The sequence below is a fragment of the Lissotriton vulgaris genome, chromosome 10 (assembly GCF_964263255.1).
Source record: "Lissotriton vulgaris chromosome 10, aLisVul1.2, whole genome shotgun sequence".
Taxonomy (NCBI): domain Eukaryota; kingdom Metazoa; phylum Chordata; class Amphibia; order Caudata; family Salamandridae; genus Lissotriton; species Lissotriton vulgaris.
The window spans coordinates 283,077,792-283,103,741 of NC_141698.1; the positions used below are offsets into that span (position 1 = coordinate 283,077,792).

Below are 25,950 nucleotides of genomic sequence, written 5' to 3' on the forward strand. Positions count from 1 at the left end.
CCCGCCTGCATTGGAGATAGAATGTCCTCCATTTCGATCCAGCCTTGGACCCTACCCAGAACCATGCGAGCGATGAGTTTTTGCATGGAGTCTATAAGACTAATCGGGCGGTAATTACCTGGGTTTGACCTACTGCCCTTTTTATAAATCGGTAAAATCTCCGCCCCCTTCCAAGATTTGGGTATTCTTGCCCCTGCAGCTATGGAATTTGCCACCTTGGTGATATATGGTGTCCACAAAGTAGGGTTGGCTTTGAACAAGTCGGCGGGTATGAGGTCCATGCCAGGTGCTTTCCCTCGCATAGTGAGATTTAATGCCAGCTCGACCTCACCTTCTGTGAAGATGATGGTCTCGCTTTGGATAGAGAGATGGGATGCCATTCCCAGAGTACTGGGTGGCATGGGATTCACAGCACAGAACTGGGATGAGTACAAGGTCACCCACTCGGTGGGGGACACATGGTTTACGGGAATGCGTGCATCCGGATCCTTCCCCCACTTAACTAGTTCCCATAATTTAATGGGGTTATTGGATGTGGAAGCTTCAAGTAGGTCTAACCAGTACTTGTCCTCCCACTCCAATTTGGCTTCCCCCTGTATTTTCCTGTAGGTTAGTCTAGCCGCTTTCACTATACCCATATTCCGGGACTTAACAGCTTTGATCAGGTCAGTGTGGGCTTCCCTACACTTTTTATTATACCATTTCTGGGGGCGAATAGGTGCTTTGGTATTTCCTTGCCGACGTGGTTGGGAAAGCAGGGATTTTAAATCGTCGAAACAACGATTATGAAGGTTTATAATAAGGTTAGATGTTTCGGGGTTATCCCCCGACTGGGCATGGATCAGCATTTCGTTATATATATTATTAACCACGCTAGTAACCTTATCCCTCAATATTTCGTCCTCCTTGATTTTTGACCATTTTAACCTCTTCCTATCGTTTGTAAGATAAGTGTCCCCTGTCTGTGAACTACCGGGTTCCACTAGTCTCACAAGTCCTGGCAACCTTAGTTGCAAGGTCAAAGGGTTATGGTCACTTTCTGGACGGGAAAATACCTCCATATCCACCAACAGGGGCCAATCGCCTACTTTCAACAATATATAATCAATGCGGCTTCTTCTTAACCCGTTATCAAATGTGCAGTTGGCTTCCTGGTCTGATTTTGTTCGGCCATTACAGGCCCGAAAGCCGCTATTTAAACAGAAGGCCGTCCAGTTCACCGCTGCCTCTGTTGCGGGTACCGGTTTAGCGGGCAACAGATCAGGTATGCCCCATACTGCATCCTCCGCGGAACCCCAACTGTCCCCTGGGTCAAGCAAGGGTTCAAAGCAACAATTAAGTCCCCAGCAAGAAGAATAACGTTATTGCTATCTAAGGTTGCCAGGTTAGCATCCAATACCTCCAACAAGGGTGGGGAACGGCCACCCGGCAAACCTCGTGCATATATGTTAAACAGGATCAGGTCCCGGTGGCCAGTCCTGCTCAACTTAACGATAAGGAGGTCCGGGTTTTGCACTCTTATTTCTGTAGTGTGATATCCCAAAGATTGTTTTACCCAGATCAATAGCCCCCCTGAGGCTCGCCCTTTGGCATTTCTACTGGCACTACGAGTGGCAGCTTTGTAAAAATTTACATACCCCTGCCTAAATATTGGATCAACGGCCCAGGTTTCCTGGAGTAAGAGGATATCAAATTTATCCATAAACTCCAGCCAATCTTCTGAATGGATTCGACCTTTTACCCCGGCAATATTCCAGGACACAAGGGCAAGTGTTTCTGATGAGGGTACCACAGTGGGGGCCACCACAACTGAAGACTTATCCTGTCCAGCCCTAACATCCCACCCATTTTCAGTTCTCCCAACGATGTTCTGACTAATCCCAGTCATCATGGGGGTTCCCCCTGCCCTCAAAGGTGTTATATCCATCCCTGTTGGTACTGGGACCCCCTTACACTCTTCTGCCATAATTGTGATCTGTGGGGACTCCTGACCCTTCCTCTGCCTCTCTACCCCAAGGTCAGGATTTACCACAGGTTCAGGTGAACAAAAGGGTTTTTGAAGTCAGTCAATGGCCTCTAGATCAGACAAGGGGCCAAAATGGTTGAATAGGGGTGGGAATTGCGGTAGTTGCGGTGTCCTTATCATAGGGTAACTCCTAATGGTGGGTCGTCCCTGTTTAGGGGCCTTCAGAGTATAAGCCTGTCTGTGTGGGTAAAAGTATGATAAGTCCAGGGTCTGGACGTCCCCCTGCCTAGCAAACCTAGCTTCTCTACAAATTGTTTCCACCACCCAGGGGTCCCTGAACGATATTAAGATGCAGTCGCCCTCCAGATCTTTGGTGCCCTGGCCCACCCAATCAACCCTTCTTACAAATAGAATTTCTGTTGGCGAAGAAGGGGGTAGGGGTCTATTTTTATTCAGCCAGAAAATCACCTTGTTACGGAGGTCCCCATGAGTCTCCCTTTTGCCTGGTTGAAGGGGCGCCACACCAGTCAGTACCATAGTATAAGGTGTAGCCTCTATAGGGATGTCAACCCGGGGTATTGGGTGCCTGGGGTGTTTTCCTAACATAGGTTTTAAAATACTATGATGATTGTCTGGGGGCCCGTGGGAAGGAAGGTTATGGGTGACTGTGCTTGGTTTTGCCAAAGAAGGTGGTTTGGTAGTATGGCGTCTAGCCGGGGATGGTCTATCCGGTTTAATCATGGGCTTTGTCATATGAGAGCGTTGGGACGGGGCCTCAGGTACCTTGCTTGGAATGTTTTTTGAATCACCACCCCTCTTTGGTCTATCGGTTACTGGCCCTGGGGGTTTGTGAGTATTTGGAATATTTGATGTTTTTGGGGCCAGAGTTGAGGATTTGACCCCCCCAGGGTTTATGCCGGGTATAGATGATAACAGGGCAGAGTTCGTATTTACTACAGCCTCCAGTGAATCTATTTTTAAGGTCATTAATCTAGTCCGCTCCAAGACTGGTAATAAGAGATTTTTCATCAGAGCCTCGATTTTTGCCGACAAGGAATCATCGCTGCTTAGGCACGTTGGGCATGGGTTCGAGGAACCTAGGGAGACAAGGGAGGGGCATAAAACATTGGGATGTGTGCTAAGACATTGTTTTCCGCTGGAATGGCCAGATGCCAATGCCGATGTAGGGCTACCAGTAGTGTCTTTTAGTTTAGGCATCTTGCGTTCTCTCTCTCCCTTCTGGCTCATATCTTGCTTTCTCTTCCTCGAAACCTTGTCTATACCTGAGGGATCTATATGGATTAGCTCATTGACTATATTGGGTGAGTCAGGGGATGTGTCAGCAGATTCCGAACTATATTCGGAGTTTTGACTATCCTGAGTTTGTTTCCCTAGTTACTTCATGGTCATCCAAAAGATGTTCAAGATGGGGTGAAGTATGTACAGGAAGATCAACCCCCTCACTATCTATGTGGACTATGGCATCCGTAGTGTCTAGGTGTATACAATTAAAGCTGCATGCGCTTGTACATGAGGCACGGGGCTAGGAATCTTGGCCAGCCTACCCAGCGAAGAGCGTTTCCCGCTGACTAGGTCAAAGGAAAGGCGTTTTTCCACCATTGCTATTTCCTTTTCCAGGATGCCAGTGGCACGTGTAATAAAAGCGTCCAATGGACCCGATACCACTCCTGTTGGTGTTTGAATTTGGACATTTCGTGTTTTACCCGATCTTAAAACCATGGTTTATAATTAGCACCAACTACAATAATCAGAACTATGCACGCTATTTACACAGAATAGGGTAATAACTTAGAGGCCCGCACAGTCCGTACAAAGTTTCTTATGTCCAATGTAACTCTGGGTCACAGAATCGCCTACCTTACTTAAATCACAACTGATCGGGAATATGGGCAAGGGCCGTCCTCTGCCGTCCTCGAACGGCCTCAAACGGCCCGCTCTTAGCCCGGTCTTTGCTCCGGGCTGCGTCCGCGCTGCGGGAGGAGTAACCCCAGATATAGCAATGTCTGAGGGCAGTGGGCGGGCCGGCAGGGAGAGCGGACCGGAAGTTGTCACCGGTCTATCAGGGACTCCTGGGAATTGGAGTCCCTGGCACGCTCGCAGCCCTGCAGCCCTCTGCCAAAGTTGGATCCTGGTCCCTGGGAGGTCTCTTGTTAAACACCTCCTCTCTGTGGCCGACGAAGCGGCACCCGCGGAGCGGGTGCGGCGAGGTTTGGCAGCGGTCCTCCTCACGGTGTCCAGCAAAAGGTAAGCGCGACCCAGCAACGCGCTTCAGCAACTGTGGAAATGGTGTCCCAATGAGGGTATTGCTGCAGGGGCTTTAAGAAAGCCTCCGGTGGGCAGTGGGCGGGCCGGCAGGGAGAACTTTAAAATACTCACTTTGCTTTCCTTTGGGATTTAACAGTAATCTTGAGCAAATCCCCTGTCCCTGTGGCACCCATAGAAATCAAGCAATGGTAAAAAAAAAAAATTGTTGTAATTTTTATCAAAAATATACCAAACAATACTTGATACCCTATTTTAAGGCAATTGCAATTATTAACTATAGATCAGCTTACTTGGAAATTCTCAGACTTGCGGGGGATGATTTGATTTTCCGCATCAGTTCCTTTCTGAGAGTGGCTGTCCGTTCACGTGCTTCTATGAGCACTTTGTAAATGCTTCTTAGCGTTTGGAAACACACAACATTGTCTTTTTGTATGAACCTACTTAAATTTTTAGTAGGTAACACTAAATGAAAGTGTTACTTGTAGATTGGACTACCCTACCCTGGAGAAGTGTGGCTCACTGGTTAGAGCAGGCAGACCCTGAAGCAGAGGTCAGACCCGGGACCAGGGTTCGATTCCCGACGCGGCAGGGTGTTGAGCTCAAATGTCCACGGACTCGATAATTCTCGCTTAGGTGCCTGACCTAATCATGGGTTCACACTCTGCAACTCTGGGGATTAATCTTGCTTAATCTCCACAACGGCCCCCGCGGCGGGATGCCTGGCTTTCACCTTGGGGATGCCCTGTAGGGGCTATCTCACAGGGAAAAAACCAGGACGGGTTCCCAAGGCAAGCACGGAGATACCCCTTCGGGGGTCGATTCTGGCGCTATATAAGAAAATATAATAATAAAATATCAAATTTAATTGCACTTTATATTATGCTGCTAAAATTGTTTACAACTAACTGCACCTTATCATGATCTGCTGTTACCTGTTTCTCAGTGGATTACCACAGAAGATCAAATGTAACTGCACTTTATATTATGCTGCTAAATTGTATATAACCGATTGCACTTTATCGTAATTTGCTGCTATTTGTTTCTCGAACCCCTGAAAGTACTCAACATGATCATTTTGCCATTTGCCCATTTTTTTAGAACTTTTTCTATGATATTGTTGTTTTGCACAAAAACGTTCTTTTTAACATATAATCAAAATTGAATTCTTTGTAATCTGATAATCTCCTTTTAACTATTTATAGTGTTTAACAAAAATTGTATTTTGCTGGTATTTTTGAACTGTGCTTTCATGGATATTTATATCCGAATAAAGATTATTGAATTGAAAATACATTTTAAAAAGTGGCACATATTTGCTTATTTTGTGAATGTGTGGTGTTCTCCTAAGCATATTTAAAAGTAGATTATCGGGTCAGGGTTTGGGCCTGCCTGACACACATGAGTGTTTAGAAGTTTTTAAAAAGAATATATTTACGATTTGGTACATTTTGATCTTTATGTGCTCAGCATATTAGCCTTCTCGAGTACGGGGGGATTTTACAAGAATTACTGTGAACAGTTTAAGAGGTAACAAATATTTTGAATAGTTCAAATGGCATGGATACGCATTTACATAATGGGGAATAAAGATCAAGTGGTATGACAAAAGTAATCTGGAAATGAAAGAAATGAGTTGCAGGCCTGAATCGATTTCCAGGAGATAAGAGGAAACAGGGATTAAAGCAGAATTCTTTCACATAAAATGCACGCTTTATTATGCACTGTAGTTTGAATATTTGGTAATGTTATTATGCTATAAATAGCCGGGCATTAGTACCAATACATCTCAAGTGCTGCAAACGGCCCTGCACCCTTCAAATACTTAACACGATGTTTTTGTGGAAATTGTAACACTATTCATATCATTACAAAGTTACAATCGTTTTCCCAAGAAGTTCAGAAGAAGACTCCTCATTTTAAAAAGTTGTTCTTTTATTCAAATTCCTTTACACAACGGATAGCCAGCGCGTTTCGTCCGTTACCTGACTTCTTCAGGGCTTTTGACTACCTTATAGTGGTTGAATTTCAGATCCTTACATACTGCAAAAAAGTCTGTCAATTTTAAAGAGAGTGACATACATGCTTCAGTGGCGTTAAGGTTCAAGAGTATTTTCACAACAAAAGATGTAGATCCACAAATGTAAGCGTCCCGGTTTGCATGTGGTCATCTGGTTTCAAAGAAACTGACTGTACGGTGCAGGCATCTTAGCCTTGATCCCCAATTGTTTTTATTACATCTTAAGTGCTGGCCAACAAAGCATTACATACAATGATACATATATATTTGATGCATGTCTTGTTTAAGAACTGTAAAAATATAAAAATGTGGTTTGGGTGGGATCTGGCATAGGATTTGGTAAATACACGATGGGGATATGAAGTGCTTTTTGTGATCCCGGAAATACCAGTCACAAATTATATCCTTTACATTAGGTATCTGATTGGGGTCCTGTGATGCTCCTTGGAAATTCATAGTTGCCGGCGAATCTAAGCTGGAGCTGTAATGTCGCACATATTTTAGAAATTCATGACTGTAACAAGAGATTAAGGTGAGACAGAATATCAAAACTACATTACCGGTCAGACTATGTGAACTGGTGATATCTTAGTTTAACTAGGCATACAATCTGCTCCCCTCCTCAGTAATAGACGATAAAAAAAAATTGTTCAGTTGCTTGTTTATTCTTATTACGTAATTATATGTATGTTTTCTTTGGTCTTTATCATTGTTTTTTCAAAACAAAGGGCCCCCATGATTTCCTTTGTGGTCGACCTCAATGACTGAACTTAAGTGAAGACTGATATATTGTGTAGGCTGTTTCGAAGGAAATGCAGAGAATGATTAGTGGTCTTCCCAAATTCATACTAAAGTTTCCCACGTGTGTTAGCTCACTGGGTGTTGTGTTTTTAAAATATTTTTAATATTTAAAAATGTATGTACTGTATCTTTTCATGTTCATATTTTGGTCTTGTTCTTTTCACTGTTGTCTGTAAATTCTATTTGGATTGTTGTTGTTTAGGGTCTCCATTTTCTGTACTGTTTTATGAACATATACATGTTTTTACTTGAATAGATTGTCAATGGGATTGATTTGGGAAGTTGTTTAACTTTTCTTTTGACATGTTCGACTAAAGTGCGAAAAAAAACATTTGAATGTATTTCTGTTTAATATTTGTTTTTGTCCTGCAGTGTCTTGTGTCGTTTGTTGATGTGTTTTATATGATTGTTTTTTAGCCCTGATGAAGTTCCAACTGGTTATGGAACAAAACACGTTGGCTTGATTGTTTGTATAAAAGGAAAGGACGATTGAAAAATAAGGAATTTATTCAAATATATCTGATTGGACTTATTTACCTAGTGAACCTCCATATGCTTCATTAATCCAGGATCTGTTTAACAGTGGCACTGAACAATGGCAGGTGCCGGAGGATTTGTGCATGGGACATTTTAATTCTCAAAACTAAAGCATGACGTGCAGACCACCATATAGCACCATATACTAAGCCAGCCTTTCACAACATCCCATTCTACCTGGGGGCCCGATCCTGTGCCCTCGTTCTCCTCAAAACAGTGGTTAATGGAGGTCAGTTTCGCGGTCTGATATAGAGGGTCTTTGAGGGTTTCCGTCGTGAGGTAGGGATGCAAGGGTGAGATCTTGCCCATCACAATCCCACCAGGAGGGGGTTGTGGTTGGAAATCTTCCTCACCAAGTACAACTACATCATGTGTATGCGGGAAAAATAGTATGGCGTCTAACTGGATGCGTAAGTCATGCAAGTGTGAGAAGAAGGAGTATCCTCCTTACCCTGAGTGAAGTGCCCGCCATGAGTCAAGTAGGGTCCATTGGAATTGCCATTCTTTCAGGGCTTTAGCCGATCTACAGGCAGGGGATTCTCTCAGAGGTGGATAAGATCGATCTAGTGCTACATCTGCTATACAATTCTAGTCAATGCCCAAAATTATCAATTCAACTAAGAATGGTGCCAATGCCCTAGAGAGGGTCGTCAGCAATGAAACCTGGTCTACATTTGGCCAGTAATGGCTTCTTATGGTGTCATCACGGCCGTCCAGCCTGCCAGATACCACCACATAGCATACCTCAGGGTCCACCAGACGCACAGTATATTGGAATGGGACAACAGGTTTAATCTATTTCACCCCCCCCTAGCAAAGGCGTACTCGTCCGTGTAAAAGGTTTGCCCACTCTGCGGTGCACCCCCCTCTTTGGCTTTAAGGTGAGTCTCTATCAATAGGGCAAATTGTGCTCCCCTTCGTGCCAGATAGGCATTCACTTTTGTCGTTTGGAACATGGTATTCATCCCCCTAACATTCTAAGAGAATTTTATATTCTACAGTGGGCGCCATGTGCTGAGCCGTAGCATTCGTCACCCCTCATTAGAGGTTTTTGTAACTCTGTCTCTCCTTCTATTCCATGGTACATCGGAGTCCCACCGACCAGCCAGGCACGCCACCGCCCAACCAAAGCACAAACAAAAACTGAACCCCAACTCCCACTCCGCAGGAGATGCATAAAAACAAATCCCATCCAAACACAATACCAACTGGTATCCACTCACAAGGGTACCAGCGAAACAGCAACCAGGGCTAGCTAGAGAATTGAATGTCCATGCAGAACCTTCCCCCTCCTCCTCCACCCCAATTCTAAGCAGATTCAATTCCTAGCCCCCATTAGAGATAAGAGAGTAACGGCAATAGGGGGTGGCGGCCGCACCTAAGTGTAGCAAGTGGTCTGCTCAAATCTGCTCGGATTACACTATTACTCCTAGCCCCTTGATTAGATAAGGTCATCTGCCAAGCCAGGAGTGACCTTATGCAGCTCAAGGTCGATGTCTTCTGTGGAGCGACTGTCCTTGTCCTCAGAGTTCTGGGCCCCCTGCTCGAAGAGCGCGGGCTTGTGCCTGTGTTGCTAATCTCCGTTACAGACCTCAATACAATGCAGCGTTCACGTTGGTCTTCTGTATTGCTTGCTCTCTTTTCTTGGTGGTTCTTGATTCGGGGTGGGGTGGGGAGGAAAGGAGCTGAAGGAGGCCCTACCAGATTCTGATTCTGGTCTTGATTCGATACAATTCCATGCATCCAGTGGAGACAAATAGAATTGAATTCCAGAGGGCATAACCACCCGTAGACGGGCTGGAAGTAGCATTGCATAAGGAACATTCAACTGGCGGAGGTGTTTCTTGACCACTAGGAAGGTTGACAGCTGTTTAGGATCCTTCCTCCTCAGCTCCCTCAGTCCAGTCGCCAGGTCCAATCCAGGCAAGAAGCTCACTATTTCAACTGAAGTCCAGTAGGTCGGAGTGCAGCCTGCTCCTTGCCACCTGAGATCTTGTCCACCGAGTCGCCTCTCTCCTGTAGCACAGGGGATTCTGTGGGCAGTTTGTTTTAGGGTGTACCAGCCCGCCTCTCTCTACCAGTTCTCTCAGATCATCAGGCAGGGTCTCCGTCGTTGTCCAATTCTCAGGATCACTTGGCGAGCCATCTCTCCGAATGCACGCTGCAGATTCACTTGTCGATCAGGAGACCACACTCCAGACTCGGCTGAGCTTGCGGCAATGCGACTCCAGATGACCTCTGATATCGTGGGACTTCGCCCAGCATCCACATCAGATCCGTCGTTCGTGACATTATGCCTCAGCTCTTTTACGAGGGAGTTGTCTTTAGGCTTTGTCTTCTCTCCAGTTTCCGAGTTCCGTCCTCTTCGGGTCCCTTGTTCACTTCTCGTGGCCTTCTCCAGGAGCTCCGTCAGAATCGCCCCAGAACTGAGGGACACCGATCCAGCTGCTTTAAGCCCTGTTTCTCATGCAGGCATCTGACATTACAGGTGCTCCAGCTCTAGGTCGTGCCTGCCTCTCTCTCTCCCACACTGGATGCCCCTGTGTCACTCTTTTCCAGCTGTAGAGGGTTTTAGTGGGTTGTGCTATCCCAGTCAGGACTCATTTCTGGGTTGTGATCGCTATGCCTCAAACCACTCCATCTTCCAGGCCTCTAGGCAGGCGCCTCTTCTTAAGCCTACGGAGGGGTTGGTACCCCCATATTGCTGCCTATGCCTCTCTGCTAAGCTTGTCAGCCACTCTGCAACCTCTGGCAAGCTCAGCAGGGGTTCCTATTTTGGGACGGAAATCTGCTCCAGACAAGTAGCACCACGGTCCTCTGCTGCCCATCCACAATATTCTGCAGCCAGTCGGTGACGCCTGCTGCCAGCCCAGGGGGTGTCGGGTAGCTCTCCCTCCCTGCTCCTCAATAGAGTGTCTGCCATTTTGGGAGTCGCTCTTTTTTCTTCGCTGTAACCTGCTTCAGGTCCAGTCTCCAGTCCTCTCTGTCCACCAACAGGGAAAATTGTGTCCCCAAGCCCCACCGTAGGTTTCGTGGGGCATTAGGTTGCAAGAATGTTAGACAATGGGGAATCGCCAGGCGAGAGCTCCGCACTTTGCTCCATACACCATTGGCGTCTAGCCGCAACCCCTCTGAGAAAGGTATTTCTCAGTATTAATTTTTTGGAATCCTGTCACGAATGTCAAAAGCAATTAGCTGTAAAGTTTCCATGATGACATATAATATTGTCCATGCTATCACCGAAGAAATATTACGTTTCGTACCATTACTAGCCAAATCCTCCTGGAATATAACAATACAAATGACATGAGAAACTCGTTTTGATAACCATCATAAGTTTCTGGAGTAAAGGAGGTTGTGTCTCTTGGGTCAATGTCTGTGCCAGTATATTGAATGGGTGGACAAAAAGTTGGTGTATGCTTTCTTCTACACCTGTACGGGGTCTTATTCTCTTAGTCTAGGTCCATCTGGGAACCACAATGTCTTAGATCTCTGAACCACTTCCACTGAAATATATTTCAATGTTTGTGAAACAACTGAATAAGGAAGACCTGGAAGATGGACTTTTTTTAAGTAAATGCCAAAGGAATTGGCTTAGTAGTTATGGGATGTGACTGCCTCTGTCTTGGAGACTAGGTTTCTGCTTAGGCACAATCATAAAAGGTGTGTGTGACCGCTGTCAATAGAGGCTGCAATAGTTCTTGCTAAAAGATCATTAAATGGGATAACTGTCAAAGAAGGTTTTTCCATAGGTGTAATCATTTTACGTAGTTTCAGAAAGCAACAGATAAAGAAAGCAATGGTCATGGCAGCCCAATATACAAGCTATTGCAAACATCAGGCAATGTCTCAGCACCATTACCTCTATGCACATTTTTTGAAGTAGCAATGTTCTATCAGCTAGCACTTGGAGTGGCACAGTTTCACACATTTGCACTAATCCTACCTGATTGATGATGCATGCCCAGCACCTGCTGCTCCTGAATGGTTGGTTGCCAGTGACTTCCTGTGTGGTCATCCTTTGGGGTCTCCACTGGAAACGAGGCCGCTTCCCAAGGAGAATGCTCGTGCAACATTTCTCCTGGAGTACCTTAAAATCGAGCAAAATATTGCATGCTTATTTTAGTCTTCAAAATATAGTTAAATGAAGTAAAATCTGGAGTACAATGTGCTCAAGAAAAAACAACCAATTGCGGGCTTCAGTTAAACACGTTGGGGCAGGCATTCCATAATGGGGTGTTTGCTACCATCGACGAGGCATTAGGCAAAGAGCACACAGGGATGTTGGGCAGGTTCACTTGCTACCAATTAAGAGCAGCGTTGCGCGCCTTATATGAATCCTTCCCTGGAGCACCACCAACATTATAGGTGCTGGAGGACTTTCTGGCGAACCCTTCGCCGCGAAAGCTCATCACCCAGCTATATGCGGGCATGCAGCGCACCTCCCCGATACGTGTTACCCCTGCGCAGCGTGAATGGGAGAAGATTCTGGGGGGCCTGCTTGAGGATGGCACATGGGCTTACTGTTGCGAACAGCTGAAAGAAATGTCACCTAATTACAGATTGCGGCTGAATCATTTTAAATGTATTCTTAGGTTGTACAGGACCCCCATCTGGCTGCACAGAGCTGGTCTGAGTGAGGATGTGAGGTGTGTGCGTTGCCAAGCCCCGGAGGCCTCCTTTATTCACCTAGCCTGGGAGTGCCCGGCGATGGCAAGGTACTGGGAACGTATTTTTGAGGTGCTGGCCCAGTTGACAAACGTTATAATTAAATGCTCCCCCTTGGTGGCCCTGCTTGGGTATGCGCGTAGTGTACCTGCTGAACAAAGGAAACTAGTTCCCATGCTGGTGTTCTTAGCAAAAGAAGGGTGGCTATTTGTTGGGGCCGCAGGCACAGCCCGAAGGCAGCGGAGTGGCTCATGGATGCAGCGTTTTGCCACAATCAGTTGTCTGACTATTGGGAAGTGATGCCTGCAGTGTCTCAACCCAAAGACATATGGGCGCCACTGCTTAATTACCTAGACTCCCTATCCCCGGGGAGCGGAGATGATGCAGTGGCAGTGGCCTAGACACTGTGCGCTAGCTAGACGTCACAGCCATGACTAGTTGGCAGTCTGGTTGCACTAGAAAACGTAATCTTCAATTGGGCCAGAGAGGAACTCCCCCCCCCCCCCCCCCCCCCTCCCCCCCCCCCCCCCCCCCCCCCCCCCCCACCTGATTCACCCCTAACAGTTCTGTCTTTCTAACTTTTGCTACATCTTTTTGCTTGTTTCGGTTGGATTGGAACCCTGAATTATCTCTTGGGGAACTGTTGCTATAGAACACTGAAGGAACTATAAGGAGATGGACATTTTGTTCCGACATAATACCCTGAACTGTGTAGCATCACTTCCTGAGATTACTCTGTTATTGTTAAGATCGCAAGAAAACTTGTCAGGAGCAATAATTTGGCTCAGTTTCTGCATTTCTGTAAGTGATCACTCTCTTAAAATACAATTTTAAAAAACAACTGAGTCAAAATGCACAATAAAAATTCATTTGTGACCCTCCCAGCAGTTAAGACGTGGCTTACTCTATGGCAGCATGGCAGCTTCCAGACCACCTCAGGAGGTTAGGCACATAGAGGATTAAGTGTTTTCAATGAAATCTCAACACGGCAATGTTCTCATATGATAAGCAGCACAGAAGCCTATGCTTTGGTACTCATAGATGCCACAGACTTTCACAGACGTCAAACTCTTAGTTGGCATACACCACCACTTAAAAAGGAGGTCTTTAGAGAAAAGGCAAAGAAACGAATGGATACTTCAGATTAATGAGGTCTCTGACCATAAAGCTGTGCTAAGCACCATCATGTTAGAGGTACGACTCGTGAAAGCATATCCTTGCCACAGATAGCCCACCACAAACTAAGGAGAAAGTGCCCAACACCATCTAAGGTAATTGACTGATCAAGTGGCTAAAACAGTGATAATTCTTCAAAGGCCAATAACATTTCTACAGCGACATTAAGCCTAGTCTAGGTTCTGCGGATGGTCAGACAGCAGCCACAGGATTAATTTTTAATTCACAAACATTGCATAGCTGAATAAAGTGAACCGGACACATGCAGTTCACAAGAATTGATGTTCTGTTTCTTCGACTGGGAATGCTATCTCAGTACAGTTTGACTCCAGGATGAGCGTCATTCTCATGATTAAATATGTGCAAAAATAAGATAGCGGTTGTGACAGACGCAATATAACTAGCTCTGTGGCGGGCCCGCCTAATATTTTTTCATCCTGCCATCTGGACCCGGGGTGCCGGTAGACCACACCAGCGGACAGTCGGTGGACAGTTTGGCTTTAGCAGACCCCCAGGGGGCACCCCACTGGGTTTGCGGTGGAGGGCAGTGGAGGCGAGGCCTACGTAGTCCGGCTCTCACGGCAAGAGCCTGCGGCCGATTGGAACAGTGGGACGCCCTAGCAGACACTGCTGCAGTCCTTAACTGGGCAGGAGCAGCATTGAGGGACCAGCAGCGACAGGGCACCCAGTAAAGGGAGCGGGCCCAATTGGAAACAAACAACCACACGGAGGTGGGCGGACTTGCTGGGGTCTGGGCAGCTTGTGTGCTGCCGGCTGTGTGGCCGACCGGCTCCCTCAGCGTCTCAGTTCAGAGCTGACGAAACAGACCTGGTCCTGGTCTCCCAGTAAAGCAAGGAGAGGAGGGAGCCTGGAGCAGTAATGGGCAGAGTGAGGCCCGGGATAAAGTGAGGGCACTGGCTGGAGGCCCGAGAATTGACGCGAAAGCAAGGAGGTCCCTGCCTGCCGCCTTGAAGACTGCAGCCCGCAGAAGGATGAACCTACACTGACGGAGCTTCGGGAATGCGGTGTGGGGGCTGCAGCGAGCTGCACTAAAGTGGAGACCGGTCTGAGGACAGGACGGCCTGGGGGCAGCTACCTGCAGGCGGTAGGGCCCCTTGCCGTCTGAGGACAGAGCGACGCGCCTGATCCAGGGCCCTTGGCGGGATATGACAAGAGTGCTTGGAGCCGCAGACATCAGAGAACCAGCTCCATGAGGACAGTGGCATCTTCGAGGTAACGAGGGGCCTCCTGGTGTGACCATGATAGCTGAGCAGGTATAGACAGCGGGAGAAAGGAGCTCTGCAACCAGCAGGGACACTGTGGGTGGCCAGTTTGGCTGTCGAGGTTTGCTGGGGTGACACTCCACCAGGCAGCACACTTGAACTATGGGGGCAGACTGTTAGGAGGGCAGAACGGCGGCCGCTCCCCCAACTCTTATCACACCAGAAGTTAATAGTGAAGTAACACTCCGCGGGCCCTCCCGGAGCACCATACGGCCCAAACCTTCAGAATTAAGAAAAAAAAAAATATTGCAGCAAACTTATGGGAGGGACGGCGGTAGTGGTGAGGGAGGGACGGCAGTAGTGGTGAGGGAGGTCTCCCCCCCCCCCCCCAACCGAATCACTAAACCCCTCTTGCCACAGGGGGACACTTGAGAAGTAACCCCCTCTCAGGGGACACCCTAGGGAATACTGCGGCAGTAGCAGGGGGCATGGTGCATCAGGTTGACTGTGCATGCAATAACCCCCGCCCAGATACTAGCACGAGGGGACCACGGACTGTACTCTGCCCTCTTGCATTAATCCTCGGCTAAAGAGGGGACAAAAAAAAAAATCAGCAGGGCCAACGCCAACGCCTTGGGAATTGGAAGCCACAAGTGTAAATTATCCAGGGGACCGGAGACCTCGCCCCTGTGGCAGGGAGATGCAAGCATGAGGAAAGACAGACCCCAGAGAAGGGTCCAACAAACTCAAATAGATCAGTATATGGTGAAGAACCCAGTCACATGCCCAGAGCCCACGGGGGGGGGGGGGGGGGGGGGGTCTGCATCGCCGGCGCTGGGCCCCGCAAGTGAGCCCTCAGGCACCCAGATCCTTGCCATTATAGAGGCCTCCAGCTTATTAGTTCAGGGTAAGATAGAGGTGGCTTCGCTAGATGTGGGCCTACTCTGGGTCGATCTGCGAACAGTGGCGGAGAGGTCTCTAGCCACCAAACAAAAGGTATCAATGTTGGAGACAGGGGTCTCCTCTCTAAAAGCGATGCTAATGGAATTAACCATGAAAACAGCTACGCTGGAGCGCTGAGCAGAGAACGCAGAGGGCAGTTCCCGTAGATGTAACCTACTTTTTGTGGGCTTCCCGGAGGGAGCAGAGGGCTCCAATCCGGATCTTTTTCTGGAAAACTGGATTAAGACAACGCTGCCCAAGACGCCCCTCTCCTCCTGCTTTGTGATAGAGCGGGAGCAATGGGCGTGGCCACCCCCCCTCCTCGCATCCTCATTGCCATGATTCTCAATTACAGAGACCGCGACCACATCCCTTGAGAAGCCAGGCGTAGGGATGACCCGTCCTTAGAGAACCACACCATCCGTATTTTCCCCAACTATACGCGCATGGTACAGCAACAAAGGATGTTCTTTTGGGGGGGTGAAGCAGAAACTTAGGGCAATGAATCTGCATTATATGCTGCTATACCCCGCCAAACTTAAAATTATACACAATGAAAAAGCCCACTACTTCACCACTCCTAAAGCTACCTGGGACTGGTTGGAGGTGAGGGGAGAAGACCTGAAACTAGCCCCTAGGGGTCCAGTGGACGACCCTGGACCCCTTGATTTTGCACAAATCCAATGGTCCATTCAGAGAGTGGTGGTGTGGAGGGACCGCTCCCTGGACTTGGAGCACACTGGCTCTGACAGCGAGGGTGGGCAGACTTCCAGAGTGAGCCAAGCACTGTTGCAGGCGTAGCGCGAGGAAGCCAGAGCTTTGGTGGAGGTGGTGAAGGCAGCCAGTTCTAAAGCGAGGACTGGATACATAGTGGAAGACACCCTCCAAATCACCAACTCTTGATCGTACCACATGGATCTGAGGCATCATGTTTCCCAGCTCGAGCTTCACAGGAGCCCTGGGGCTGTCCGGTGAATGGGAGGAAAATGAACTCCTCAGACACTGTCCTCACGTTCACCAATGACCCACGGAGCGGATCTGTGTTGTCTCATCGCACCTCGGAGGACAGGTCAGAACGTCATGGGTGGCAGGTGCCCCACCCCTCTCTCATCTGTTCCCCCACTGATTTCCCCTCTCGGCCCTGTACTTTCTGCACCCAGCTTGGTCACCTCATCCCCCTATTCATCTCCCCATTCTCTTGTCTTCCCCTTTCCCCTCTTTCAGTCCATCTTTTTTTAGTCCTTTTTCTAGCTCCTAGGCCGCAATTGGCCTCTGATTCACCACGTTAGACGGGATCTGGAGTGTGTGTGTGTGTAGTATTGTGATGAGAATGATTGAGTGACAAAGCAGGAGGGGTATGGGATCGCCGGCAGCCCTCAATCAAGGAGTGGTCTTGGCACCCCTGCTCTCTAGCGCAGGAATAGTTGTAGAATGAGTGTGACGCGACCAATTGTGCAAGCGTGTGATTGATAAAAATGGTGCTGAATGAGTATAGTATAAATATTCTTGTGTTAAACTTTCATATTTATATATTAGTAGGCTGTACGCCTAATAAGTTAGTTTTGAATTTCTAAATGGGTGTTAAATGTCAGGTCAAGATTGGGAAAGCACGATTGGTTCATCATGTGTTTACCCCGCGGGGGGGGGGGGGGCAGGGGGGGAGCAGTTCAGTTCTGTGAAGTTGAGAGATGGCTGGATTTAATATTAGCACGTGGAAGGTAAGGGGGCTTACCACATTTGTAAAGAGATACAGAGCACAAACTTATCTCCGTAGGTAGCGGTCCCACATAGCCATGCTGTAGGAAACCCATCTGACTGATGAGGCCTAAAAACGGGATAGAAAATGTAGAAGCCAGATGTTTTCTGCAACATACTCCACCTACGCTCTAGGGATAGCTATCTGGATAGCCCCACAGATTCCCTTTCAGGTCCTGGGCTACACAGCAGTGATAAAGGGGCGTCATACTGGTACACAGAGTGTTAGATGGCAGGGAAATCTGCCTGCTGAAGGTATACGCTCCGAACATGGATGACAGCGCTTCTTACTAAAGTCTAGAAGAATTACTGGTATCATATGTAGGCATACCTCTCTTGTGGGCAGATGACTAACTGCATGCTAGATGGCTCACTCGATAGACACCCCCAAAATACACACAAAACTCAACATGACATAAGCCCTCCATGGGGGTAATGCAAAGACAGGGGTGCATGGACTGGTGGAGGACAGTACATCTGACAAAACGTGAATACAGGTTCAACACCCCAACTCATTCGGTCTATAGCCGTCTAGAACGCTTTCTGCTTACTAGCAACGCTGCTGAAGACAACCTGGGTAAAACAATACTAGGCGGATTCCGGTCGGATCATGCCCCAGTGATCCTACAATGGGGCACTAGTTGTGGCAGACCTGAGATCCCATTCTATCGACTACAGCCCAAAGCGCTGAAGGACGATATTTTCCGATCAGAGCTAGGCGAATCCAACAGTAACTGGTTGTCTAAAAACACCAGGGGGATGGAATGGGATGTGCTAAAAGTAGCGCTACGTGCAGAATGTTTGTCAAAAGTAGATGGTATGAGAACACTTGGAGAAAGACCTTATGGAAGCTGAGACCACAATGGCTGCACTACAAAGTACAGGCCAAGACTTAGCACCGGAGTATGAGGGGATGCTGAATGCCCTCTGTCTGGTAAGAGAAACATGGGATAGGCTGGACTGCCTGGTGAAACAAATACCGGCAGCTCCTACATCCAAGTCTGGGAAGTTGTTAGCGTGGCTCTTTAGGAGAGAACGCTCACCCCCTATCATATTAGCACTAAGCCAGGCAGATGGAACCCATATGCACACACAGGCCACCATAAACTCACAGCTATGGACACATCTGGCAGGGGTCTACAAAAAAGGCCGAACAGCTGAAAGAGTGGGCATAGTTTCTGGATGGGATACCCCTGCCTCCTCTCTTCGATGAGCAAAGCGAGATACTGGGGGACATTAGCCAGGAAGACCTCCAAGGAGTGGTGCAGGACATGGCAATCGTCAAAGGCCCCCGGGCTGGACGGGTTCCCAGTAGAATATTATCAGACATTTGCGGACGCACTACTCGAGAGACTGCTAGAGACCTAGTGTGAGGCAAAGCAAGCAGTCCATGCGAGAAGCCCAAATAGTTATGCTACTTAATCCGGACAAAGACCCCACATCGCCGAGCTCCTACCACCCACTCTCTATGCTGGGAGTGGATACTAAATTAGTGATCAAAGTTTTGTTATCAAGATTGAGCAGGATAGGTACCCAACTGGTGTATGAGAATCAGTGCGGGTTCATGCCAGGACAGGGAGCAAATATGAACCCGCACACACTCGCACATGTATTACACTCCATTGAGAGCTTGGATATCCCGTCAGCGGTAGTATCCCTGGATATAGAAAAAGCTTTTGATACCTTGCAACGGGAGTACCTATAGGAAGTACTACACAGAATGGAACTCGGCTCGGACTTCATTGTACCCACACCCTACTGCTAGAGTACGCAGTGGTGGACTAGTATCCACACAAATATCTATAGAGTGCGGTACAAGACAGAGGTACCAGCTGTCCCCATTCCTATTTGCGCTTGCAAATTAACCCCTCGCAATCTGCCTGAGGAGAGACATGGAACACTGGGGCCTGGTAGTGGGAGGACGTACAAATGTACTTAATCTCTATGCAGATGTCGCACTGGCCCTCCTGACAGTGCTGCCCAACTTTGGGACAGTGTCTGGACTGACGATTAAACAACAAAAGTCAGTTGCATTTCCACTGGCAGGATTAGCGGGAAAAGACATGGTGGAATTCCCTGCCCTGGCATTCACTTGGGAAGCCCACCGTTTCCGCTACTCCCCCGCTGCCTATATACATTACAAAACTAACTGTCGTATTCTTAACAACACCTTAACCACCCTGAATAGCCTCCTGGTTTCGCTCGTTTTGGCTGGTAAACGCAGCAGAGTAAAACTTGATCTCCTAAAACTAGACATGGATCAGGGCGGCTTAGGGGTTCCCGGATCTACGCCTCTACTATATTGCATGACTTCTCCAGTATGCGGCGCAGTGGTGTGCGGACAGCCCGAATACTGAAAAAAGACTGATTGCAGGTTGGTGCCCAGAGGCAAACCTGCCTAAGTACCTTTTGATGGGCTCAATGAACCACTCAAGACTGCCCGTTCGTAATCAAACAGGCTGCATGGGCCTCGGCATGAGCAGTCACCCTGGTATTACGGAAACCCTAATATGCCTATTCATTATCCCTAAAGTGGCTCCCAGGATTTCACAATATACAATCCATAATTGGTCTTGCCGGTTGGAATGAAGGTGGCTGCACCTCTAAAAGGGATCTCCATTTAAAGGATACCTTTCTCTCCTCCAAGGCCATGAAAGAAAATTACCGGGTTCCAGAGGGCCACTTCCTGCAATGTGCTAAGATATAACACGTACGGTCCCCGAAATCTGGGTTACACTTCCGAACGAGCCGGGAGAATCCAGCACGCTTTGCATGATCTTGAACCCAGGCTCCTTTAAAGGACTAATATCCTGACTGTACAAAGCCCTGAAAACTGATCACAGAACCAACCTGACAAAGACTCAGGATAGATGGGCGGAGGACCTGCCTATGTCACTAATAGAGGGGAAATGGAAACTAGCATTTGCACAGGTCCAAGAAGTATCTAGCAAAGCAAATTTAAACTCATTCAATTACCTCCACCGCGCATACCTGATCCCTCTACGCTAGGCAAGAATTGACTTGTCACATGCACTGAACTGCCCCAGATCCGGCATCTCCACAGCCCACTTTGTACACAAGACCTGGGATTGCCCCTTGCTTCGCACATATTGGAGCTCAGTCCTAGATATTGTCTAAAAGGCGATAAAGCTCCCAGTTAAGGCCACAATAAAGCGCGGTTTGCTGCCGACTACCAAGGCTGCAACCCGTATGCAGCATAAACTTGTCGCGCTAGGGCTGGTGCTGGCGAAAAGCCTCATAGCTATTCACTGGAAGCAGACCACAGCCACTATAGAAGTTGAGGCCGAATCTGCGCGAGTGGGGAACTCTGGAGGAAAGCAGACTCTGTTCAGTCAGTACAGATGAAAATGCACACAGAGACCTAGAGACTTGGGGAATCATGCTGGGGAGGACACAAGTGACAGGTCACCCTGGAGGGAGGGACCCTGAACTAACTCATATTGGGACATCTAGACACATAGTGAGACACACCGGAGTACACCACCACCCCGCAGCCGCACAGAGACCACAGTACCTAGCCCCATAACCCAGTAAATGATTCTCTATCAGTTCACAACACAGACCTAAATATCGATAACCAACCAGGCCACATGCTTTAGCATTGGATATCTGACTAAATACGATCTCTCCCCCTAGTGATACACTATCCAAGCCAACCGCTATACCAACCCTCACCCTCCCAGACGCACGTTTGGAGGAGACAGGGATAGGGGGACAAAATGACACATGAAAGCCTCTCTCTAAGCTCGACAAAGGCTACTGGACTCAACCGCTAGGATGCAACATAACCGCCAGATTTTGTCAGTTGTAATATATAGTTTAGTTTAGCATGAAGGGAAAAAGTAATATGACAAAAAAGTAAACCGAATACTCTACATAACCAAAAAGATAAAATAGCGCGAGCAGTCATGGAATTGCGCACAGGCTCTACACTGCATGGATACCGGTGAGGTCCATCCCCATATAATGTGTAGGCAAGACGGATGATGCAGGGTCGAGAGGACTCCCGCGAGCATGTCAGATATGCTGTATCAATGAGGGGGCGAGATACAATAATGTTAAGGGTACATGATATACTCAACCTTGTTGAAGTGTATTTGTATAAGCTGTGAATACGTTGCCCATGTCGGGCGAACATATAGTAATATATGCTTTCAAAGAGTATGTATAATGATCCTGTTTTCTAATTGTCAATAAAAATATATATATATACATGTGCAAACAAATTTCAGTTCAGGAGAATAACACAGGGAGTATCTAAAATAAGTTACTATACTGGGTTAAATGAGTGCCTATACAAAGACATTCAACATTCATCGGATTAGATATCTATGAGCTTTTATCCAAGCTGGTCGGTTGCTCACAGTTTGTAGAGTCACTGTGGAGTTCTAATATTGAGACAGGCAGTTGTCCCAGGCCAAGCAATTAATAGGTCAAAGTTGTGAAGGCTGGGATGCAATCTATTGGCGAAAATGGAAAACACCTATGCTGTGTGGTCTCCACTCACATAAGCCATGCACTGCCATGTCAAGCTCATTATGTACAACACTTTTTGTAACGCAAATCATGGTGAAGCAGGCTCTCTAATCTTATTGATCAAATACCAGATTGCCTTGTTTACTGTAGACATGGTTCAAGATGGTTCTCTTAAACTACCACGAATTACCACAAAAGCTACCTTCTTTCTTTGCAAAGTATTCAAGGTCTTTTGCTTCTTCGGACTCTTCTTCTCCAAGCCAGTCATCTTTAAAAGCATCATTGTCCATAGGTTCTGCTGAGGAACAAGAAGCGAATGTTGAAAATAAAGACAATGATTGTAGCAAATTACGTACAGAATTTAAATGAGTACCCCCAAGATACTTTTGATAAGAAAACAATTCAGTATTGTGGCTCACATGTAGGTATGACCGTGGGTGGGCATGGCCTGACAAGATGGCCACCTAGTCACGTTTCCCAGAGCTCCCACCAGCGAACTAAAAATAGTTCCTTAATACGGAGATAACTTGACACAAAATTGCTTACCATGAGCCGTGGCAGACCTCCCCAGTCCATTATCCATGATTTTTGTCATCTGAATCCCGAAAAAGCAGAGACTCGGACCGGGAGACAGAGCCAGGTCTAGAGACATCTGCAGAGCTGAGAGAGGGGAGCGCCAGGGGCTAGCTACTCCCCTTACGCTTGGCTGACAACTATCAATGCCCCCAGTTCCCCAGCAGCTGTCAGGAGACCCACTGTAAAGCAGGGAAGGCCCTGCTGCTAGGCTGGAGAGCGAGAGGTTCTATCCCTGCCGGCGAAGTATTGGTGCCTGGCTTTGTCGGCTGGCCCCATGAACCCAATAGCAGGAGTTTACTCTTTAAACTAACTGTCTCAACAAGGACAGTAACTCTAAGGAGTTCAAGAAGATCATGGAGAAACTTTGTTTTGTTTCATTTCATTATAATTGTGATCAGATCTATGCAATAAGATTGGGATTCTAATCCTTATGTGTGTGTTAAGTATGTTGTACATTCATTTTTATGAATTACTGACACGGTTTTTATAATTATTTACAGCTTTGAGAAAGCAGATTCTCCGCGAAACTAGTCAGCTGTGGCTTTTCTTTGGCATTCATTTTTTATCGCAATGGATATGTGAACAATAATATAATCATCTAAAGACTGGTGAATTCATGTGAGCATTGATTTGGAATAGAGACTTAATTGAACATAGATGGACACTGGATTTGCCGTTTTGTTTGATCAGCAATACATTTACTTATGAAACTGATTGATTGGACTCCATTTGCATTATACATTTTTTGAGTACCTATAACATACACCAAGAGGGTGACTGGTGTGAGAGGTTAGCGCTGGCCTTTTAAACTCCAACACTCATATTATCTGCTTATCCACACCGTATTATGCCTTCTGAGAGCTTCTTTAAATCTGCCTGTGGTAGCGAGTGTCTTATACTAAACACATTTTTATAAATACATTGTGTGGTTCTTTTTCCCTTAATACCAATAAGAATATGTTCTGGTAAAACCAGCTGCTTTACACTCAATTCTGGACTAAGCCTGAAGCTACCACTTAGCGAGCTTTCTACGGTTGTCAAAGACCACTAAAATCAAGGTCAAGGTCAAACAAGCTTTATTCGACGATTGTTATAAAAGCAAACTGTACATATAAATACAAGTTTAGGTAAAATTATACATATTTACATTTAAAAAATCATATATCCATTACACATTTAAAATCAAATTATTGTACATTGGATAAGGGATTTTAATTTGGCACCATGAATACATATTAATCTGTTAGCCTTCTACTTCTGATAGTCAACGCCCAACCCAAGAATTTTGCCACAGCTATATAAACTGTCATATCTGTGCAGGAGCGAATTATTCTAACTGCCACCGACCCCCTATCGGTGCCCATTATTCTGCACATTGGGCGTAGCCATATTCTCCGGGGCGCCACGTACTCTGGGCATTCAAATAGTAGGTGGCCAATGGTTTCAGAGAGCGCTGAGCATGATGGACAAGCGGCCTTAGCTCCCGCGGACCACCTACTGGTGAATGCGCGACCAGTAAGCTCCCAATTCTCAATTGAAGGTAAAGTTTCGATCTAGGGGTTTTAGGATAACGTCCCAGAAGGCTTCCAGTTTTGGCGCTTCTTTAATGTCCATAAACAATCCGGTCAAGGACCCAGGATCAATAGACCTAAAGGTCCTGGAGACCACAAGCTGCCAATACAGTTCTTTAAGAACCTTCTTAGGAGGGAACCTAGCACTTGTTGGATCTTCCCACAGATCCCCAAGATCCAAATCGATCAAGAGGCCCCGGATATGCCCTAGCCACTTGATTTCATGGGAGATGTCACTTCTAATTATATCCAGCAAGCCCCTTGAAAAGGTTTCTTATTCCGGGGTGGTCCAAATCCTCCTCCAGTATAAAACTGGTCGCAGAGATGCAATAAGCGCTATTGGGGACATCCCTAGATCATCAGAGGGGTTTTCTGTGGTAGTTTTATTAAATTCCTAAGAAAGGAATTTTCAGAGACTGACATCCCCCTAAGGTTTTCAGTTCCCCACATTTTAACCGCGTATAAAGTGGAACTGACCACTTTACCCTTGTAGACCGCCAATACCGGTGAAATTGGTTTAGTGAGGGACTTCGAGTGTTCCTGGCTCAGGGCCCCAGAAAGCGGCCTATGTTTTAGAGTGGCCAGCTCAATCTGATGTTTCCAGCACAAATTGTGCTGAATACAAACACCCAAATAGGTAAAAGCTTGGACCCTTTCCAGAGGACGCTTGTTCATGATCACAGCACCCTTAAAAGATTTAGAAGCATCAAAAGTCATAAACTTTGATTTCTGCACGTATACTTCTAAACCCCGTGCGGTACAGAATTCTTCAAAGAGCCGCAAACCCTTTTGAAGCCCGCTTGGAGTTTTTGCTACTAAGAGACAATCGTTAGCGAACATTAAAATAGGAACTTTTGCTCCAGCAAGGATCGGTGCATCAATATATATGAAAACAAGTTACTTACCTGTAACTTTGGTTCCCCAGTATTGGTAACTTTCATAGATTCCCATGCTTTGTATCATTCCCCGTCGTCGGAATGGGAGCCTCGGTAAATAGTAAAAAACTAAAGTAGTAAGCACAAAGTGAAAAAATAGGCCTAGGCCTCATCTCATTTTGTAGCTTATCCACCTCTTTGTGTAAAAGAGACCAAATTCCTGCAGCAGCCAATCAGAGCAGCCTCACCCCATAGAACCTTCCTGAGAGAAGCTCAGAGCCTCAGATTTTCGTAGCCGTTGTATATAGCTATCCATCAAGATCAGAAGAGTGAGCTTTCCCAGGGGAGGCGGGTGGGCGCATGGGAATCTATGAAAGTTACCAATACTGGGGAACCAAAGTTACAGGTAAGTAACTTGTTTTCTTGCCCCAGTATTGGAACTTTCATAGATTCCCATGCTTTGTATCAGAGTAACTAGCAGTAAAGAAAAACATATTTTGTCATACCTAAACCTGAAAATGTGACACATCTCTGTAAAACAGTATAACACATAGGATCATGAAATATGACAATAATGCAGTATACAAAATATGCCAAGGAAGGCGGGATAGAAAGGAAAGCTCACCGACTTATTGGAAAAGGTTCCTCAGGACTGCTTGGCCCACTGCTGCATCCTCCCTCACAGAAGAATCCAGACAATAGTGGCGGGTGAAGGTGTGGACACTGCTCCACGTAGCCGCCCTGCAAATGTCCTTGATAGGGACTCCTGCGAATAACGCCGCAGATGAAGCCATGGATCTGGTAGAGTGAGCACGGACTGCTCGCTGCAGAGGTTTCCCAGCCGCCTGGTGACAAAATTGTATAGCACTGGAAATCCAACGGGAAATACAAGCCTTCGAAACAGCACAACCCTTGCGTGGAGCACTGAAGGAGACAAAGAGCTGTGAAGATTTCCTGAACTGCTTCGTTCGCTCCAGATAGAATTTCAGGCATCTGTGAATGTCCAGAGAGTGCAGAGTTCTTTCCGCAGGTGAAGAAGGTTTTGGAAAAAATGGTTTCA

At 46.9% G+C, this 25,950-nt stretch overlaps 1 protein-coding gene across 29 annotated transcripts in view; it reads right to left on the bottom strand.

Annotated features, from left to right (window-relative positions):
- Nucleotides 1-25,950, bottom strand: part of MAP4 (microtubule associated protein 4) — a 1,807,860-nt gene that overhangs the window by 1,006,360 nt on the left and 775,550 nt on the right. For 22 of the 29 annotated variants that reach the window (XM_086941029.1, XM_086941049.1, XM_086941044.1 and 19 more), the window contains 2 exons: nt 22,059-22,166; nt 11,554-11,697 (listed from right to left, as the gene is read on the bottom strand). In XM_086941029.1, the coding sequence (XP_086797155.1) occupies nt 11,554-11,697; nt 22,059-22,166 (252 nt within the window). The remainder of the gene's footprint in view (nt 1-11,553; nt 11,698-22,058; nt 22,167-25,950) is intronic. The other 7 variants (XM_086941043.1, XM_086941031.1, XM_086941051.1 and 4 more) reach the window with 1 other exon arrangement.